This window comes from Pseudophryne corroboree, chromosome 5 (assembly GCF_028390025.1).
Source record: "Pseudophryne corroboree isolate aPseCor3 chromosome 5, aPseCor3.hap2, whole genome shotgun sequence".
Lineage (NCBI taxonomy): Eukaryota > Metazoa > Chordata > Amphibia > Anura > Myobatrachidae > Pseudophryne > Pseudophryne corroboree.
In genome coordinates this window covers 39,597,198-39,620,043 of record NC_086448.1, presented here as the reverse complement: position 1 = coordinate 39,620,043, position 22,846 = coordinate 39,597,198, and the positions used below count along the sequence as shown (strand labels likewise).

The window sequence follows — 22,846 nt, the reverse complement described above, 5'->3', positions numbered from 1 at the left end:
CTGTACAGTGGCGTCACTGTGGGCGGAGACACCCAATGCGGCACTGTGTAATTCTTGTACATGCAAGGGGACATGGCCTACTCGTCGTGAAGTCATGCCCCTGATGTGTGAATTTTGGGTGTGCTTCTCATCGCTCTTGATGCTTGGTGACACCATCTGTGGGGGTGACCCCAAAATAGCAGAGCAGCTCTGCTATTTTGATGTCATCCGGTAGGGCCCACACCCTCCCCCTCCACACACCCCCTAGTGACAGCACTGAACTTGTACAATTGATGACTTCAAAATGACAAACTATCACACGAATAGTAACCAACAATATAATTTTATTTATATATTTTTTCACAATGCAAAAGCCACAATCACAATCACTGTAAAGCAAATGTAGAAAAATAATGAACCGGCTTATGATGTCAAAACTGCTATTATACTGTACATTTTATATGCTACTTGTAACCAGTCAGCAGTAAGCTGTCACAGTGGCTCTCAGCATTACATTCATTATATTATGTAAGCCAGGGATAAAGTATTTTATTTTAATTACAGAACTTCACAGCAATATACATAGATTTGTTTTGTGAATGTTAAAGCCCTTTCAATGACGAGACATTTTTGCTGGACACATTTGTACCTTGTCGTTGTGTCTCTGCCTGAAATTGACCTGACGGGACGCCGGTGGCAGAGTTTCATGGCTGGTAATGCTTATGCCCGCGTCTGACATTTACCATCGACAAACACTCCAGGCACCGCGATTAGAAGCTTATTTTCTCCTTGAGAGTGAAATAGTCCATAGCAGAATAGATTATGAAAGCCTTCCTCTAGTCACTGACATTTCTAACTTTAAATGCCTCGAGGTTATGATAATATAATCACTCTCCTGTGAGCCACATAAATAGCCATTCCAGACAAAAAAATACAATTAAAATACAATGATATTGCCACTGTATAATGTGAACTGGTGGCTTTATGTGGCGTAATGTGAACTGGGGGCACTACAGTATATGTAAATCTGAAAGGCTTTGAAGTATTTACACATACTACTTTTTAAAAACATTGTAGCATATATTAGTAATTTTATTTGTAGGGGACCCACGAGTTAGTTGACCTGGGGCCCCCGAAAACCTTAATCCCACCCTGACTGAAGATTTCTTTAACAAATTCCCTTTTTACTGCATTCGGATCTGAAAGAGGTAATACGGAGGATTTTATAAAGTGAGCAAATGTAATTACATAAGGAATGTAAATGCCTACCTTCATGATAACATAGTACAATCTCACGGTGATGACAATATCAGGCGTTCAGAAGTAACATTGATTAAAATCACCATAAAGGCAGTAATATATTGTTAAATACAGATACGCTTGTGACAGTATTTAAATATAGTAGTTGGTTAATACTCGAGGCTGTTGGCTAAATACAATATGTACCATTTGCTTCACAAACTCTTCAAAAATCATTGAAATCGCGGCTGTATACTGTAGTTAGAACATTCAAAGGCATTTTGTTACATTGGACAACTGTATAGCATAAATGATCATATACAGGTTATCTACATTATTTACAATAGACGTTGGCTGTTTTATATAACAAAGAGAGTAGGACACAATATGTCAACGTCATCGTAAACAGTTATTGCTGAAATATTCAACATGGTTTTGGTGACGTACAGATTATACTGTAAAAATATAACTTTCGTCGCTGGTTAGTATTCTCAGTTATTTACACCGTATAAAATTACTATATACCCTATGTCTATTTTATGTCAGTGTCATTGTTTTTATTATGCCTCCTCAATAAAATATTAATATAACAACAATCTTTTCTCTTCACCATATTAGAATGAACGTCAAGCAGATTATTTTTAGGAAATGAAAATGGCAACGCACTGTAATATACCTGTCTTGCAATAATGAGAATACTCCGTTTTCCATTGCACCATTTCTCCTTCCTAATCCCATAAACCCAGAAGAAAACACAATGCAAAGGACGGCTCTTATCGGAAGAGCCGTCCTTTGCATTTTTATTTACATTTCTTCATGCAATTGGCATGAATCACATGCACCATACAATGCATAATACATCCTCCCTGCAGGGCGGTACCAGTGGCATAGCAACAGCCCCTGCAGACTACGCTGTGGCTTGGGGTGTTATGCAGATTCCATGCAGTCTGGCCATCCACTTGAAAATCTGTTGAAAATGTCCATCCAAAAATGGACACTGCCTAGGAGGAGACAGATGCTAGAGGTCCTAGCGTATGTCAGGGAAGCACAGCGTGTATAGCAATACCCGGAGGTACTGGGATTTTGGGAAAGCTGACACCTCCAGTGAGCATGAAACCCCTGGCACAGAGCATTAAACCCCTGACAACAAGCATGAAACCCCTGACAACAAGCATGAAACCCCTGGCAACGAGCATGAAACCACTGGCAATGAGCATGAAACCCCTGGCAACGAGCATGAAACCTCTGGCAACATGTATGAAACCCCTGGTGATGAGCATTTAGGTAAAAACTATACCCAGTGGTACTTGGATATCGGAAAAGCTGATGCCTCTGGCAAGCATGAAACCCCTGGCAAAGAGCATGAAACCCCTGATAACAAGCATGAAACCCCTGGCACTGAGCATGAAACCCCTGGCAATGAGCAGGAAACCCCTTACAACGTGCATGAAACCCCTGACAACAAGCATGAAACCCCTGGCAATGAGCATGAAACCCCTGACAATAAGCATGAAACCAATGGCAACGAGCATGAAACCCTAGACAACAAGCATGAAACCCCTGGCAATGAGCATGAAACCACTGGCAATGAGCATGAAACCCCTGGCAACGAGCATGAAACCACTGCCAATGAGCATGAAACCCCTGGCAACGAGCATGAAACCACTGGCAATGAGCATGAAACCCCTGGCAACGAGCATGAAACCACTGGCAATGAGCATGAAACCCCTGGCAACGAGCATGAAACCCCTGGCAACATGTATGAAACCCCTGGTGATGAGCATTTAGGTAAAAACTATACCCGGTGGTACTTGGATATCGGAAAAGCTGACGCCTCTGGCAAGCATGAAACCCCTGGCAATAATAATTTATGGGGGGGGGGGCGCCAGAACTTTTTTGGCAGAGGGGGCAAAGTTTGATGTTGATTTACGATTATTTACGCAATGGACAACTCTTCCAGGAACTCTTCCTGGCTAAATACACCTCAATACTAACCTATATGCAAAAATCAGGATTTTATTAAGATGATCTAATGGAACGAGATACAAGGAATGCAGACGACACAGTCACAGCACCATATGGGTAGTCCCAAGGCCTACAGTAAATCCACCTATTTTTGGGGGGGGGCTGAGGGGAGGAGCTCACAAGGGCGTAACTAGGAATTACAGATCCCATAACTGAAAGTTTTAGTTTTTTTTAATCAACCTGAACCCGTTTCCAGGTCAAACAGAGTCAAGGCAAGGATCACTTCTGGGGTCCCTTGTCGAACCACAAGGTCGGTTCTCATATCTAAAAACTAAATGTCATGTGTTTTTGATGGTATGAACAGATGTGCCAGCTCTCGTCATACCCACGAATGGGATACTGGTACGAATGTGCCGCGATAGTGACTATTCGCACCTGGCTACGATCCATTTGTGGGAGTATCCACACTGTCACGGATATATTAGCTGGGACTGGTGATTCTGAACTGGGTTCAGGATAGGAGACGGACTCTCCGCGATGGAAGTGTCCTGGTTGGACCAAGTTCTGTGTTAGCACCAAGGTATCGCCTGGTACTGGCGTCTTTGAATTAGGTTCAGACTGGGAGGCAATCTCTCCGGGATGACTGAATAAAGTTCCTTCTTATGAAGTGTTTAGATCCAAGATGAAGACTTTAAAGATGAAGAAGAATATGACGAGGATATTGGGATTCTGGTATAACTCCCCTGAGGCAGGTGTAGGAGCCGGTTGCCGTGATCAGAGCCTGTGACACTCCCCAGCAGACTGAGGCGGTAACGGAGGCGACAGGAGCGGGATGACGGTAGCAGTCGGACAACTCTGAGTTGTTCGGTTCTAGGCGCGTGGGAGCCAGGTGAATAGGACTAGGAAAGCGTAACTGCAATACAACAGGAACCAGGAACAAGGGTACACACTGGAAAGTGGGAGCACAGACACTAGCATGTAGACTAGCTGCAGAAGACGTTGCACTGGCGTTAGAATGCCCCAGAATGCACTCTGATATGCCCTGCTCCCTGCAAGGATTGGCTGCAGCAAGATTAGGCTGAATCAGGCCCTGCTTGGTCTTTGCTGACCATGTGACACATTCCACGATGGCAGCACCCTGTGCCCAGCGCCACCCGCACTGTAGCCACCCTGGCCTTCCTGCAGCCAGCATCGGATCTGCCCCTGCTCCCCGGACCTCTGCCTCGGCGCCCGCTCCCGCCAGCCGCCGCTGCACTGCTGAGGACATAGACACAGCGCATGGATGGGTGAGCCGCGTCTCCCGCTGCCCGTACTGTATGTGATCCTATGGATCGCGGGTGCATGCGCAGTGTACACGCATACCCGTGGACATTCTATTCATCAAACGCTACTGAATACACAGTAAGGTGACCAAGGACACATCTGTAAGGCGCCATTTCACTCTGGAAATTACTGAAAATTAATGTTTCTGATTTGATTAATACTCTAGGAACAAAAATTACATGATTTATCCAAAACCAAATCAGAATCCAAACCAAATCATGTGAGGATGATTTTGCCCAAACTGAAAAAATAGAAAAACATTGAGGATCGTTTTGGCAAAACCAAACCATGAGGTTCTGCGCACATGTCTGCTTCCTATACTGGGAATGGATGTGTGCAGAGGATATGTTGGAGGTGGGGCAGCTGTGCTATTAGAAGTTTGATTTTTTGGCCAGCACTCTCTCCAACACATGCTGGTGACACCGTACAACAGATCTGCCTCATGTACAGCACTTGATACTGATGAGTTGGAAGCAATGACAATATTTTCACAAATGTTCAGTGTTCTTCAGGTGCACGTGCGCCTAAGTGGCTGAAAAGTTGCACAGTTCTACAGTATATATGCAGTACCGATTAAGACACATGGTCTCAGAAATGTATTGGGAATGGTGGTTGTAATTACGCACTGACATCTACCGTTATACGGGCATGGTATGGGAGGGACGTGAGCATGTCACATAACTGGTGCGCCTAAGTGGCTGAAAAGTTGCACAGTTCTACATTATATATGCAGTACCAATTGAGACACATGGTCTCAGAAATGTATTGGGAATGGTGGTTGTAATTACGCACTGACATCTACCGTTATACGGGCATGGTATAGGAGGGTCGTGAGCATGTCACATAACTGGCTGCAAATTCAGATGCTTAATCGCTCACATAGGTGGCCATACTGTGACAGAGAATGTGTACTTAACATGGGGTGGCAGATGGTGGTGTCTACAAATGCACCGAATGGTATTTCAGCGTCTAAAGGTGCACAAAGTGGTCGTCTCAGTGTGTACACATTCCTTCCACATGCTTGTGCATTTGCGACTGCGGCAAGATAAGCCAAAGTGGCCACGTACTACTAAGAATCAGCCCTTCAGTGTTGAATTATTTTGAACTCCAAACTTTTATCACAGTGCAAAAAAAATGAAGAAGAAAAAAATGTAACTTGATATTGTATATTTAGAATAAAAAGCATGTTTTAATATATGTAAGGATGTATAATACTGCTACTCTTTAGTATCTGCTTACATATACAGAAATTTTTAGTTGTACGTACTGTAAATTAAACCTCTTCATGATCAGCTGTGGATTTAGTGACCCCTGCAGGCAGTAAGGAGTTATGACACCAAGACTCGGTGGTGCAAGGTTCCATCAACATCTGCCTCATTGTCCTGAAGTCACTGGCAGCTGCATACACTGCACCCCAATTACTCCACCAATAGACTGATCATCCTGCAAGAAGCATTACGTACTGTACTCCAGGGGGAGGCAACCCTTGTCGCACTCCAGCTACTGCGAAACTGCACGTCCCAGCATGCCCTAACAGCAAAACAGTGTCAGGGCATGCTGGGATGTGTAGTTCTACAGCAGCTGGATGGTTTCCCATTAGTCAGTTATAAACAGAGTAGAGTATTAGCCTAGTAGATAAACACTACTAGAGTGTATGTCCATGTATGTACAGTTAGTCTTTATGGCAGTGCATGCGGGGTGGTGTTTGGAACCCGTTCCAATGGGCATTTGGCCCGAGGCTTATCTACCATAGCAGTAAGTGGTCACACGGCACAGCAAGTGGTGTCCAATTGTGGCTACAATTTTCTGTGAACGCCTGGTTAGGCAGGAAAGTCTCTCCTCCATAGATCCTAGCATGGACTCTCATTTATGGAGTAGTTGGCTCATGAATTACAATTTAGAAAACACTAATTGGATAGACTAATTGAAGACTTACAGTATATGGTACAATGCTACTCAGTTGTTCAGAAAAAGTGCAGTAAAAGGAACGGACAGATAAAGGCCGTTTACTCTCCCCCCATCCCCCCACCGATATGTCAGCGCGACGCGTCAATGCTCCGCACTTCAGATTATTTTTGGTTTATGACTATGGATGATAGTCTGGAAGGTCAGAACCAGGAGTTATTTGAAGTAGTTGAGACCCGTAACAAGAAAAAACTTCTCCAGAAAGAGCTCTGAGTCCAGCACGGCGATATGAGCGGCGCGTCCAATGAGAGTATTGGCCGTGTTCGGCAGAGCGTGAAACACGTTGTGTCGGATTAGCGTGCAGTCCTTGGACTCCGTCACGGGCTGGAGAAGGTTGTTGATCATTTCAGTGTAGATAGGACCTGGAACGGTAAAAACAGGATTGAATTCACAGTGGTGTGTGGACAGTAATGCACGTCGCTGGCTGGCTGAGACTTGCAGTTCACCTACTGTAGCTACCACTTCTTAAAATTCCAAAATAGTTAAAGGAGGCGCTCATCCTGTTTAAGAACTTGGCCACCTACTCCGCTTCTAACTTTCCTGAATCAGATACAGTATGTCCTCATACGTCTTTGCACCATATGACGCAAGGCACATGGTGCAATTTAGACGCTCCGCCGCAGGGATTACAACGTGCTGCACCGCTGCAATTTTCGGTGTCATATCTGTGGAACAGAGTTCCCTATTTACATTTTCAGAATGGATGAATATGTTTTAGTATAAGGTGAATAAATTATTGAAGGAGAGACACACCATTCTGCACTGCAGGGGGGGCAGATGTAACATGTGCAGAGAGCGTTAGATTTGGGTGGGGTGTGTTCACACTGAAATCTAAATTGCAGTGTAAAAATCAAGCAGCCAGTATTTACCCTGCACAGAAACAATATAACCCACCCAAATTTAACTCTCTCTGCACATGTTACATCTGCAGTGCAGCATGATTTTGCCCAATGCCTTACTTTTTTTGGTTTGCTAACAAACCTGAATAACCCCCTGTAGCCCTTAATAAAGCAATTAGGGCCCTACAGTATATACCATAATCCACTTTTTTAAGGTGGATGCTATAAATTATTAACACCAAAATTTTCACCATTAAAATGAATATTTTCACAGACACTTAGTGACAAGGTCTTGCCGGGAGATGGGCTCCAGTATGAGCCTTTCCCCCCGATAAAAGCTGGTTTGTGGCCCCCTGCCGACATAATACCCGTCGACCATTCTTACCCAACCTAAAAAAAAAAAATTTGGCGGCACTCCAGGACTTGTAGATTCAAAAAAATTGTGTATTAAGACATCACAAGTACAACAATTTCCCTATATATATATATATATATATATATATATATATATATATATATATTTAATATATAAATATTTAAATTTTTAGTGTCAGATTCAATAAGTCGCCGTTCATTACCATGGGCTAATTGATCTGCCGGGCTATTTAATCAGAGCCCGCGGCAGCCCTTAGGCTGCGCTTAACACGGGATCGGTATGAAATACCTCCATTCAAAATCCCGACGGTCGAAATCCCCACAGCAATTGACCGACGGTCAAAATCCCAACAAGGTCAAAATCCCAACATGGACAAAATACCGACATTTAAAATACCGACAAGGTCAAAATACCAACATGTAAAATGCCGACATGTCAAAATACCGACATGCTTTCATTGGGGTTTTGTGTGTATGTCGACATAGGTCGACATGGACACCACATAAGTGTACCGCGTCCCCTCGCTGCGCTTGTCATGCTTCGGGCACGGTGCCTCGCTGCGCTCGGCACACTATTGTATTCCCCCTCCAGGCCCACTGGGATGGTAAAGTATGAACAAGTCGGTTTCAATGAAAAAAATCATGAAAAACCCATGTCGGCATTTTGACCTGTCGGCATTTTACATGTCCGTATTTTGACTTTGTCAGTATTTTAAATGTCGGTATTTTGTCCATGTCGGGATTTTGACCTTGTCGAGATTTCAACCGTCGGGATTTTGACTGGAGGTAAATTGACTGCATCCCCTTAACACAGATATTTGTTTGAGCCTGAGGAAGGCTCAAACAGAAATCCGTGATAAATATCCTAATCTCATGTTAACCCATTCCCGGATTCTATGTGTTAATGCGCGTTAGCAGGTAATTTACCGCACAAGGAAACGGGGCTGTAATTGAATAGCCCCGGTTGTAAAACCCTGAGGCTACTGTCCTTTTCCCAGCAGGGTAAATTACCGCATCTAATTGAATCCTGAATCCGGCCCGTGGACTTTCAAATAAAAATAAATAAAAAAATACTGTTTTTAATGTGAATGAATAGAAAACTGTAAGAATGTTACATGTTGTTGTTGATACTTTGTGTTATTATTTGTAGTTCATTGAGCTCACAGGTTTTGCAGAACCAGAGCAGGGCGATCGACCCTGTTTAAGTAACAACTTCCAATGCAGACCGTTAATCTGGCTTAATGAGCATTGGCTAATTTGTAAACCCATAGCGGAGCTTACATGTTGTTACGGTTGCTATATTTTACTGCGGCATCAGCACAAAACAGTGTTTAAGAACTGGTTCATTGGTTTTATGCTGTACGTCTTCCCTGCACAGTAAACAGAAGAGTGTGTTAGTATCTGTGTAACTAGCAAAATATTGCCATCGCACAAAGTAATTGGTGAAATTGGCAGCTTTACAGATCAATAGGCTTGTTGCCGGGAAGACGTCTTACAAACGTTGCAAGAAAACACTAAATAACAATATATTTAATTTGATATACAGTGCATCCGGAAAGTATTCACAGCACTTCACTTTTTCCACATTTTGTTATGTTACAGCCTTACTCCAAAATGGAATAAATAAATTTTTTCCGTCAAAATTCCACACACAATACCCCATAATGACAATGTGAAAAAAGTTTTTTTTGAGATTTTTGCAAATTTATTAAAAATAAAAAACTAAGAAATCACATGTGCATAAGTATTCACAGGCTTTGCTCAATACTTTGTTGATGCACCTTTGGCAGCAATTACAGCCTCAAGTCTTTTTGAATACGATGCCACAAGCTTGGCGCACCTATCTTCGGGCAGTTTTGCCCATTCCTCTTTGCAGCGCCTCTCAAGCTCCATCAGGTTGGATGGGAAGCGTCGGGGCACAGCTATTTTCAGATCTCTCCAGAGATGTTCAATCGGATTCAAGTCGGGGCTTTGGCTGGGCCACTCAAGGACATTCACAGAGTTGTCCTGAAGCCACTCCTTTGATATATTGGCTGTGTGCTTAAGGTCGTTGTCCTGCTGAAAGATGAACCATCACCCCAGTCTGAGGTCAAGAGCACTCTGGAGCAGGTTTTCATCCAGGATGTCTCTGTACATTGCTGCATTAGGGTTAGGGTTTCATTCTATCCTGACTAGTCTCCCAGTTTTTGCCATTGCAAAACATCCCCGCAGCATGATGCTTCCACCACCATGCTTCACTGTAGGGATAATATTGGCCTGGTGATGAGTGGTGCCTGGTTTCCTCCAAACATGACGCCAGGCATTCAAGTCAAAGAGTTCAATCTTTGTCTCATCAGACCATGGAATTTTGTTTCTCATGGACTGAGAGTCCTTCAGGTGCATTTTGCCAAACTCCAGGCAGGCTGCCATGTGCTTTTTACTAAGGAGTGACCATCAGGTTCCTGGACACCTCCCTGACTAGGGACCTTCTCCCCTGATCGCTCAGTTTAGACGACCGTCCAGCTCTAGGAAGAGTCCTGGTGGTACCTTCTTCCATTTGCGGACGATGAAGGCCACTGTGCTCATTGGGACCTTCAAAGCAGCAGATATTTTTCTGTACCCTTCCCCAGATTTGTGCCTTGATACAATCCTGTCTCAGAGGTCTACAGAATATTCCTTTGACTTCATGCTTGGTTTGTGCTCAGACATGCACTGTCAAGTGTGGGACCTTATATAGACAGGTGTGTGCCTTTCCAAATCATGTCCAATCAACTGAATTTAGCACAGGTGGACTCCAATTAAGCTGTAGGAACATCTCAAGGATGAGATGGCTTCATGGCAAAGACTGTGAATACTTATGTACATGTGATTTCTTAGTTTTTTATTTTTAATAAATTTGCAAAAATCTCACAAAAACTTTTGTCACGTTGTCATTATGGGATATTGTGTGTCGAACTTTGAGGTAAAAAATTAATATATTCCATTTTGGAATAATGTAAAAAAAGAAGAAAAGATACTACTTCACCAGCGCCTGCCCCGTTTGTAACGGGGTAATCCACCTCTTACTCTCCGATAGTATCTCCTGGTAAGGAGTGTTCGTATCAATTGATTACCGGAAAATAGAGGGAAAAGCAAAGAATAGTGTGATAACGTAAAAACAAGCACTTTAATTAACACATCATTCTAAAAACATATAAATTCCAATATGGAAGAGAAACTGGTCAGTGACACAGCATGTGTCAACAATGGACAGAAACATTCACATTAAAAAAAATCCACCCTCAAGAGATTTATTTTGGAATAAGGCTGTAACATAACAAAATGTGGAAAAAGTGAAGCGCTGTGAATACTTTCCGGATGCACTGTAATAACGTCCTTTACCTGTATGTTTGTCCTTGATTGCGTTTTTACACATCTCTATTCTGGCGGAGTGAAACGGCACATAGCGGTCTTGTGGCGACGCTACCAAAACAATATTTTTAAAATACTGAAGTCCTATAAAAAAAAAAGAAAAAAAAAAAGAACAATTAATAAAAACAAAAATGTTATTATATGAAACGTGAGGATTTAACAGAGAGATGTCTATATATTTCCTTCAATGATAGGGTATAATTTTTAACCCTTTTCCTACCACCTTGTAGGATTAATGTTCCTAAAGTTCTAATGAGCCATCCTATTGAGGTACTACTAATTAAACCGAGCAGAGCAAAGAGGAACTTTGAGTTCATGTGCTAAGATTTGGAGGAATTGATGGCAAAAACAAAATGAAAAATAGTCTTGCATTTATACAGGGGGAGCTGTACCAAAACTTGGAGGGGGATAAAGTGCAGAAGTTGCTCAATCAACCAATCAGCTACTGTCATTTTAAATTTAGTTATTATTTATTTATTAACAGTTTCTTATATAGCGCAGTATATTCCGTTGCGCTTTACAATTAGAACAACAGTAATAGAACAAAACTGGGTAAAAAAAGACAGTCATAGAGGTAGGAAGGCCCTGCTCGCAAACGTACAATCTATAGGGAAATAGGCAAAGATACACAAGGATAGATGCTACCTATTGCATAATGGTCCACCAGATTGCTAGGTTCTTAATGGGTTGTATGATGATACCCCACAAAGTTGGCCAAGTGTCAGTAGGGTGTGAGACTAGATATGTGATGTTATGTGTACTGTACAGAGAGGATGTAATTAGATAGGGAAGCATTGAAGGTTATGTGGGTGGGTCTGGAATTGATAGGCTTGTCTGAAGAGGTGAGTTTTCAGGGAACGTTTAAAGGTTTGGAGACTAGAGGTGAGTCTTATTGTGCGTGGGAGGGCATTCCACAGAGTGGGTGAAGCCCATTTTAACTGCTTATATACGTGACTGTTAAATGCTGCTTGGCTGGTTTGGGCTGATGGCGGTCATTAGGTCGACATGAGTTCGGTCGACATACATTGGGTCAACCACCTTTGGTAGACATGCATTAGGTTAACATGATCGCTAGGTCGACATGGTCACTAGTGATGAGCACCGGAAATTTTTCGGGTTTTGTGTTTTGGTTTTGGGTTCGGTTCCGCGGCCGTGTTTTGGGTTCGAACGCGTTTTGGCAAAACCTCACCGAATTTTTTTTGTCGGATTCGGGTGTGTTTTGGATTCGGGTGTTTTTTTCAAAAAACCCTAAAAAACAGCTTAAATCATAGAATTTGGGGGTCATTTTGATCCCAAAGTATTATTAACCTCAATAATCATAATTTCCACTCATTTTCAGTCTATTCTGAACACCTCACAATATTATTTTTAGTCCTAAAATTTGCACCGAGGTCGCTGGATGGCTAAGCTAAGCGACCCAAGTGGCCGACACAAACACCCTGCCCATCTAGGAGTGGCACTGCAGTGTCACGCAGGATGGCCCTTCCAAAAAACACTCCCCAAACAGCACATGACGCAAAGAAAAAAAGAGGCGCAATGAGGTAGCTGTGTGAGTAAGCTAAGCGACCCTAGTGGCCGACACAAACACCTGGCCCATCTAGGAGTGGCACTGCAGTGTCACGCAGGATGGCCCTTCCAAAAAACACTCCCCAAACAGCACATGACGCAAAGAAAAAAAGAGGCGCAATGAGGTAGCTGTGTGAGTAAGCTAAGCGACCCTAGTGGCCGACACAAACACCTGGCCCATCTTGGAGTGGCACTGCAGTGTCACGCAGGATGGCCCTTCCAAAAAACACCCCCAAAACAGCACATGACGCAAAGAAAAATGAAAGTAAAAAGAGGTGCAAGATGGAATTGTCCTTGGGCCCTCCCACCCACCCTTATGTTGTATAAACAGGACATGCACACTTTAACCAACCCATCATTTCAGTGACAGGGTCTGCCACACGACTGTGACTGAAATGACGGGTTGGTTTGGACCCCCACCAAAAAAGAAGCAATTAATCTCTCCTTGCACAAACTGGCTCTACAGAGGCAAGATGTCCACCTCATCATCATCCTCCGATATATTTTATTATTTTTATTATTTATTTATTTACAGTTTCTTATATAGCGCAGCATATTCCGTTGCGCTTTACAATTAGAACAACAGTAATAGAACAAAACTGGGTAAAAACAGACAGACAGAGGTAGGAAGGCCCTGCTCGCAAGCTTACAATCTATAGGGAAATAGACATAGATACACAAGGATTGATGCTACCTATTGCATAATGGTCCACCAGATTGCTAGGTTCTTAATGGGTTGTATGATGATACCCCACAAAGTTATCCAAGTGTCAGGAGGGTGTGAGACTAAAGAAAGACAAGATATGTGATGTTATGAATACTCTACAGAGGATGTAATTAGATAGGGAAGCACTGAAGGTTATGTGGGTGGGTCTGGAATTTGATAGGCTTGTCTGAAGAGGTGAGTTTTCAGGGAACATTTAAAGGTTTGGAGACTAGAGGCGAGTCTTACTGTGCGTGGGAGGGCATTCCACAGAGTGGGTGAAGCCCGGATAAAGTCCTGTAATTTTGAGTGTGAACAAGTAATGCGTGTGGATGAGAGACGTAGGTCTTGTGCAGAGCGATATATCACCGTGTACATCCCCCTCCTCACAGATTATCAATTCGTCCCCACTGGAATCCACCATCTCAGCTCCCTGTGTACTTTGTGGAGGCAATTGCTGCTGGTGAATGTCTCCACAGAGGAATTGATTATAATTCATTTTAATGAACATCATCTTCTCCACATTTTCTGGATGTAACCTCGTACGCCGATTGCTGACAAGGTGAGCGGCGGCACTAAACACTCTTTCGGAGTACACACTTGTGGGGGGGCAACTTAGGTAGAATAAAGCCAGTTTGTGCAAGGGCCTCCAAATTGCCTCTTTTTCCTGCCAGTATAAGTACGGACTGTCTGACGTGCCTACTTGGATGCGGTCACTCATATAATCCTCCACCATTCTTTCAATGGGGAGAGAATCATATGCAGTGACAGTAGACGACATGTCCGTAATCGTTGTCAGGTCCTTCAGTCCGGACCAGATTTCAGCATCAGCAGTCGCTCCAGACTGCCCTGCATCACCGCCAGCGGGTGGGCTCGGAATTCTGAGCCTTTTCCTCGCACCCCCAGTTGCGGGAGAATGTGAAGGAGGAGATGTTGACAGGTCGCGTTCCGCTTGACTTGACAATTTTGTCACCAGCAGTTCTTTGAACCCCAGCAGACTTGTGTCTGCCGGAAAGAGAGATCCAAGGTAGGTTTTAAATCTAGGATCGAGCACGGTGGCCAAAATGTAGTGCTCTGATTTCAACAGATTGACCACCCGTGAATCCTTGTTAAGCGAATTAAGGGCTCCATCCACAAGTCCCACATGCCTAGCGGAATCGCTCTGTGTTAGCTCCTCCTTTAATGTCTCCAGCTTCTTCTGCAAAAGCCTGATGAGGGGAATGACCTGACTCAGGCTGGCAGTGTCTGAACTGACTTCACGTGTGGCAAGTTCAAAAGGTTGCAGAACCTTGCACAACGTTGAAATCATTCTCCACTGCGCTTGAGACAGGTGCATTCCACCTCCTATATCGTGCTCAGTTGTATAGGCTTGAATGGCCTTTTGCTGCTCCTCCAACCTCTGAAGCATATAGAGGGTTGAATTCCACCTCGTTACCACTTCTTGCTTCAGATGATGGCAGGGCAGGTTCAGGCGTTTTTGGTGGTGCTCCAGTCTTCTGTACGTGGTGCCTCTACGCCAAAAGTGTCCCGCAATTCTTCTGGCCACCGACAGCATCTCTTGCATGCCCCTCTCGTTTTTTAAATAATTCTGCACCACCAAATTCAAGGTATGTGCAAAACATGGGACGTGCTGGAATTTGCCCAGATTTAATGCACACACAATATTGCTGGCGTTGTCCGATGCCACAAATCCACAGGAGAGTCCAATTGGGGTAAGCCATTCTGCGATGATCTTCCTCAGTTGCCGTAAGAGGTTTTTAGCTGTGTGCGTATTCTGGAAAGCGGTGATACAAAGCGTAGCCTGCCTAGGAAAGAGTTGGCGTTTGCGAGATGCTGCTACTGGTGCCGCCGCTGCTGTTCTTGCGGCGGGAGTCCATACATCTACCCAGTGGGCTGTCACAGTCATATAGTCCTGAGCCTGCCCTGCTCCACTTGTCCACATGTCCGTGGTTAAGTGGACATTGGGTACAACTGCATTTTTTAGGACACTGGTGAGTCTTTTTCTGAGGTCTGTGTACATTTTCGGTATCGCCAGCCTAGAGAAATGGAACCTAGATGGTATTTGGTACCGGGGACACAGTACCTCCAACAAGTCTCTAGTTGCCTCTGCAGTAATGATGGATACCGGAACCACGTTTCTCACCGCCCAGGATGCCAAGGCCTCAGTTATCCGCTTTGCAGCAGGATGACTGCTGTGATATTTAATCTTCCTCGCAAAGGACTGTTGGACAGTCAATTGCTTGGTGGAAGTAGTAAAAGTGGTCTTACGAGTACGACTTCCCCTCTGGGATGACCATCGACTCCCAGCAGCAACAACAGCAGCGCCAGCAGCAGTAGGCGTTACACGCAAGGATGCATCGGAGGAATCCCAGGCAGGAGAGGACTCGTCAGAATTGCCAGTGACATGGCCTGCAGGACTATTGGCATTCCTGGGGAAGGAGGAAATTGACACTGATGGAGTTGGTGGGGTGGTTTGCGTGAGCTTGGTTACAAGAGGAAGGGATTTACTGGTCAGTGGACTGCTTCCGCTGTCGCCCAAAGTTTTTGAACTTGTCACTGACTTATGATGAATGCGCTGCAGGTGACGTATAAGGGAGGATGTTCCGAGGTGGTTAACGTCCTTACCCCTACTTATTACAGCTTGACAAAGGCAACACACGGCTTGACAAATGTTGTCCGCATTTCTGTTGAAATACTTCCACACCGAAGAGCTGATTTTTTTGGTATTTTCACCAGGCATGTCAATGGCCCTATTCCTCCCACGGACAACAGGTGTCTCCCCGGGTGCCTGACTTAAACAAACCACCTCACCATCAGAATCCTCCTGGTCAATTTCCTCCCCAGCGCCAGCAACACCCATATCCTCCTCATCCTGGTGTACTTCAACACTGACATCTTCAATCTGACTATCAGGAACTGGACTGCGGGTGCTCCTTCCAGCACTTGCAGGGGGCGTGCAAATGGTGGAAGGCGCATGCTCTTCACGTCCAGTGTTGGGAAGGTCAGGCATCGCAAACGACACAATTGGACTCTCCTTGTGGATTTGTGATTTCGAAGAACGCACAGTTCTTTGCTGTGCTTTTGCCAGCTTGAGTCTTTTCATTTTTCTAGCGAGAGGCTGAGTGCTTCCATCCTCATGTGAAGCTGAACCACTAGCCATGAACATAGGCCAGGGCCTCAGCCGTTCCTTGCCACTCCGTGTGGTAAATGGCATATTGGCAAGTTTACGCTTCTCCTCCGACAATTTTATTTTAGATTTTTGAGTCCTTTTTTTTACTGATATTTGGTGTTTTGGATTTTACATGCTCTGTACTGACATTGGGCATCGGCCTTGGCAGACGACGTTGCTGGCATTTCATCGTCTCGGCCATGACTAGTGGCAGCAGCTTCAGCACGAGGTGGAAGTCGAAGTCGATCTTGATCTTTCCCTATTTTTGGAACCTCAACATTTTTGTTCTCCATATTTTAATAGGCACAACTAAAAGGCACCTCAGGTAAACAATGGAGATGGATGGATACTAGTATACTTATGGATGGACGAGCGACTGCCGACACAGAGGTAGCTACAGCCGTGGACTACCGTACTGCGTCTGCTGCTAATATAGACTGGATGATAATGATATAAAATATATATATATATCACTACTGCAGCCGGACAGGTATATATTATATAATGACGGACCTGCTGGACACTGTCAGCACTGCAGACTCCTAAAGTAAGCTACTAGTATCAAGAAGATAGAAAGAAAAAAAAACACCACGGGTAGGTGGTATACAATTATGGATGGACGAGCGACTGCCGACACAGAGGTAGCTACAGCCGTGGACTACCGTACTGCGTCTGCTGCTAATATAGACTGGATGATAATGATATAAAAAATATATATATATATCACTACTGCAGCCGGACAGGTATATATTATATAATGACGGACCTGCTGGACACTGTCAGCTCAGCACTGCAGACTCCTAAAGTAAGCTACTAGTATCAAGAAGATAGAAAAAAAAAAAAACACCACGGGTAGGTGGTATACAATTATGGATGGACGAGCGACTGCCGACACAGAGGTAGCTACAGCCGTGGACTACCGTACTGCGTCTGCTGCTAATATAGACTGGATGATAATGAGATATAAAATATATATATATCACTACTGCAGCCGGACAGGTATATATTATATAATGACGGACCTGCTGGACACTGTCAGCTCAGCACTGCAGACTCCTAAAGTAAGCTACTAGTATCAAGAAGATATAAAAAAAAAAAAACACCACGGGTAGGTGTTATACAATTATGGATGGACGAGCGACTGCCGACACAGAGGTAGCTACAGCCGTGGACTACCGTACTGCGTCTGCTGCTAATATAGACTGGATGATAATGATATAAAAAATATATATATATCACTGCTGCAGCCGGACAGGTATATATTATATAATGACGGACCTGCTGGACACTGTCAGCTCAGCACTGCAGACTCCTAAAGTAAGCTACTAGTATCAAGAAGATAGAAGAAAAAAAAAACACCACGGGTAGGTGGTATACAATTATGGATGGACGAGCGACTGCCGACACAGAGGTAGCTACAGCTGTGGACTACCGTACTGCATCTGCTGCAGTGCTAATATAGACTGGATGATAATGATATAAAATATATATATATATCACTACTGCAGCCGGACAGGTATATATTACATAATGACGGACCTGCTGGACACTGTCAGCAGAATGCGTTTATAGAATAAAAACACCACACGACGAGTGTTTAACTTTTTCAGGCAGACAATCACAATATACTGGTGGTCAGTGGTCACTGGTCAGTCACACTGGCAGTGGCACTCTGGCAGCAAAAGTGTGTACTGTTAAAATATGTACTCCTGCTATAACTGCTCCCCAGTCTCCCCCACAATTAAGCTGTGTGAGCAGTGAGCACTCAGCACAGTCAGATATACAGTATTACATAGATGATGCAGCACACTGAGGGCACACTGAGGCTGAGCACAGATATGGTATGTGACTGTGTCACACTGTGTATCGTTTTTTTTCAGGCAGAGAACGGATTAATTAAACTGGTGGTCACTGGTCACACTATCAGCAAGTAGTACTCCTAATATGCTCCCCAAAATTAGTAAATCAAGTGTCTCTACTACTCTCTAGTCTACTCTAAACGGAGAGGACGCCAGCCACGTCCTCTCCCTATCAATCTCAATGCACGTGTGAAAATGGCGGCGACGCGCGGCTCCTTATATAGAATCCGAGTCTCGCGATAGAATCCGAGCCTCGCGAGAATCCGACAGCGGGATGATGACGTTCGGGCGCGCTCGGGTTAACCGAGCAAGGCGGGAAGATCCGAGTCTGCCTCGGACCCGTGTAAAAAGCGTGAAGTTCGGGGGGGTTCGGTTTCCGAGAAACCGAACCCGCTCATCACTAATGGTCACTAGGTTTAAGCAGTGGCAATCTGTGCTTTACTCTTAATAATGTTAGTGTAGGGTAGCTGCGATTGGAAAAACAGAATGATCGTTAAGGCTACTCCTTCCCCCAACACAGTTTATATAGCACAAAACAAATATTTTCCAGCGCTTTTCCCTATATTAATTTCACTTAATAAATTCAGTTTATAGAAACAGCTTTATAAATATAAAGTTTTTATTCATATACAGTATTCGGTCTCATGAGTATTGTAAACATTTGTCCAAAAATACTAAAATGCTTGTGATCACCAGAGTATGATATCAAATTATATCGGTGTACTTTCAACTCACAGACATAAATTACACACAGACACAGACATACAATAAACACATGTAATTCTAAACATATACAATTGTTTCAGTTGCCTCGGGCTTTGATACACTAATACCCCTTTTCCACTAGCGTAGCACGGGTCGCAGCCATGTCGCCTGACACGGCTGCGACCCGTGCTACAGCCCCCTGCAGACAGCGCTCACCAACCCGGCAATTGCCGGGTTGGTGACGCGCTAGTGACGCGGCAGGGGCGGCGCTGGGAGATCACACGATCTCCCAGCGCCGCCCTCCCTATGCACTGTGAACGGGAGCCAACACGGCTCCCGTTCACACTAGACAGCTAGCCGGGTTGAACACGTGTTCAACCCGGCTAGCTACCAGGGTAGGATTCCCGGATCACTTGATCCAGGAATTTGCAGTGGGGGCCCGTTTCCACTAGGGAAAAACATGGGTAAATGCGCGCCCCCGCGCATTTACCCATGTTTAAAAAAGCTAGTGGAAAAGGGGTATTAGTAGCGTTTTACTCTTCTCCCTTTATTTAGGCCTGTTAAGATTATACGGCTCCCTTATTTAATTAAAGTGCTTGTGTCTCAGTATTTGGTTTCCGTTATAGGTTAATTTTGTTATTCTCTGTACCATTTATAATGGTGGAAAACAGGCCGTTTTAGGTATCAATCACAGTTCAAAGTCAGTTTGTTTGTTACTACGTCCCATAAGCTGCTCCGTAACAGCAGAAATGTAGTCTGCCGGCAGACTTGTCTCCGCTAAGCGCGGTAAGCGGAGACAAGTTTTAGGTATCAAAACGGCCCGTTTTCCACCATTATAAACGGTACAGAGAATAACAAAATTAACCTATAATGGAAACCAAATACCGAGACACAAGCACTTTAATGAAATAAGGGAGCCGTATAATCTTAACAGGGCCTAAATAAAGGGAGAAGAGTAAAACGCTACTAAGTGTATCAACTCCCGAGGCAACTGAAACAATTGTATATGTTTAGAATTACATGTGTTTATTGTATGTCTGTGTCTGTGTGTAATTTATGTCTGTGAGTGGAAAGTACACCGATATAATTTGATATCATACTCTGGTGATCACAAGCATTTTAGTATTTTTGGACAAATGTTTACAATACTCATGAGGCCGAATACTGTATATGAATAAAAACTTTATATTTATAAAGCTGTTTCTATTAACTGAATTTATTAAGTGAAATTAATATAGGGAAAAGCGCTGGAAAATATTTGTTTTGTGCAACATGGTCACTAGGTCAACATGGAAAAAGGTCGACATGAGATTTTCTCAATTTCTTAAATTTTTTGACCTTTTACATACTTACTGATCCACGGGGATTACAACTGGGAAAGTGAGTCATGTGAGGGGACACGGTGCACTAATTGGGGTTCCCCGTCACTTTTCAAAGAAAACGACACCAAAAACAGTAAAAAAAAAACCTCATGTCGACCTACCACATGTCGACCTAGTGATCATGTCGACCAAACTTGGTCGACCCAATGTATGTCGACCTAACTCATGTCAACCTAATGAACCACACCCGGTTTGGGCGCCTTCTCCACTTTATTATTATTATTATTATCCTTAATTTATATGGCGCCACACAGTACATAATAAAATGAGTAAACAAGAAAACCGCACTTACAGTACAAGACAATATAGGACAGGTATAGAGACCCCGGGGTTAGGTGCCATCAAAGGGAGTATGGAGTATAAGACAGTGTAAGTAAGAAAAGGAAAGGCACATGAGGAGAGAGGGCCCTGCTCTTGCCAGCTTACAATCTAAAAGGTGAGGGGCTAACATGACGTCTCTCCCATAGATCCGGGGAGCGGCGGCCAGAGACGGAGGACAGTAGCGGTCTGGAAGCAGGAGTGGGGCTGGTATTTTTTGTTGTTGTAAGCGCAGCTACCTGGGGCACAGCAACAGGGGGCACATCTAATGAGAGCACAGCAACAGGGGGCACATCTACTGAGGGCACAGCAACAGGAGGCACATCTACTGAGGGCACAGCAACAGGGGGCACATCTAATGAGAGCACAGCAACAGGGGGGACATCTAATGAGAGCACAGCAACAGGGGGCACATCTAATGAGAGCACAGCAACAAGGGGCACATCTACTGAGGGCACAGCAACAGGGGGCACATCTACTGAGGGCACAGCAACAGGGGGCACATCTACTGAGGGCACAGCAACAGGGGGCACATCTACTGAGGGCACAGCAACAGGGGGCACATCTACTGAGGGCACAGCAACAGGGGGCACATCTACTGAGGGCACAGCAACAGGGGGCACATCTACTGAGGGCACAGCAACAGGAGGCACATCTACTGAGGGCACAGGAACAGGAGGCACATCTACTGAGGGCACAGCAACAGGAGGCACATCTACTGAGGGCACAGCAACAGGGGGCACATCTACTGAGGGCACAGCAACAGGAGGCACATCTACTGAGGGCACAGCAACAGGAGGCACATCTACTGGGGGTACAGCAACAGGGGGCACATCTAATGAGAGCACAGCAACAGGGGGCACATCTACTGGGGGTACAGCAACAGGGGGCACATCTACTGAGGGCACAGCAACAGGGGGCACATCTACTGAGGGCACATCTACTGAGAGCACAGCAACAGGGGGCACATCTACTGAGGGCACAGCAACAGGAGGCACATCTACTGAGGGCACAGCAACAGGGGGCACATCTACTGAGAGCACAGCAACAGGAGGCACATCTACTGAGGGCACAGCAACAGGGGGCACATCTACTGAGGGCACAGCAACAGGGGGCACATCTACTGAGGGCACAGCAACAGGGGGCACATCTACTGAGGGCACAGCAACAGGAGGCACATCTACTGAGGGCACAGGAACAGGAGGCACATCTACTGAGGGCACAGCAACAGGAGGCACATCTACTGAGGGCACAGCAACAGGGGGCACATCTACTGAGGGCACAGCAACAGGAGGCACATCTACTGAGGGCACAGCAACAGGAGGCACATCTACTGGGGGTACAGCAACAGGGGGCACATCTAATGAGAGCACAGCAACAGGGGGCACATCTACTGGGGGTACAGCAACAGGGGGCACATCTACTGAGGGCACAGCAACAGGGGGCACATCTACTGAGGGCACATCTACTGAGGGCACAGCAACAGGAGGCACATCTACTGAGGGCACAGCAACAGGGGGCACATCTACTGAGAGCACAGCAACAGGAGGCACATCTACTGAGGGCACAGCAACAGGGGGCACATCTACTGAGGGCACAGCAACAGGAGGCACATCTACTGGGGGTACAGCAACTGGGGGCACATCTAATGAGAGCACAGCAACAGGGGGCACATCTACTGAGGGCACAGCAACAGGAGGCACATCTACTGGGGGTACAGCAACAGGGGGCACATCTAATGAGAGCACAGCAACAGGGGGCACATCTACTGAGAGAACAGCAACAGGGGGCACATCTACTGAGGGCACAGCAACAGGGGGCACATCTACTGAGGGCACAGCAACAGGAGGCACATCTAATGAGAGCACAGCAACAGGGGGCACATCTACTGATGGCACAGCAACAGGGGGCACAGCAGCAGGGGGCACATCTACTGAGGGCACAGCAACAGGGGGCACATCTACTGAGGGCACAGCAACAGGGGGCACATCTACTGAGGGCACAGCAACAGGGGGCACATCAACTAAGGGCACAGCAACAGGAGGCACATCTACTGAGGGCACAGCAAC

The 22,846-nt window shown here is 45.0% G+C and overlaps 1 protein-coding gene across 1 annotated transcript in view; it reads right to left on the bottom strand.

Moving 5' to 3' along the window:
• Positions 1 to 316: 316 nt before the first annotated feature.
• Positions 317 to 22,846, bottom strand: part of FAM135B (family with sequence similarity 135 member B) — a 344,975-nt gene continuing 322,445 nt past the window's right edge. The window contains exons 19-20 of the mRNA XM_063921224.1: positions 11,046 to 11,159; positions 317 to 6,833 (exon numbers count right to left, since the gene is read on the bottom strand). Of these exons, the coding sequence (XP_063777294.1) occupies positions 6,628 to 6,833; positions 11,046 to 11,159 (320 nt within the window). The 3' untranslated portion in view covers positions 317 to 6,627. The remainder of the gene's footprint in view (positions 6,834 to 11,045; positions 11,160 to 22,846) is intronic.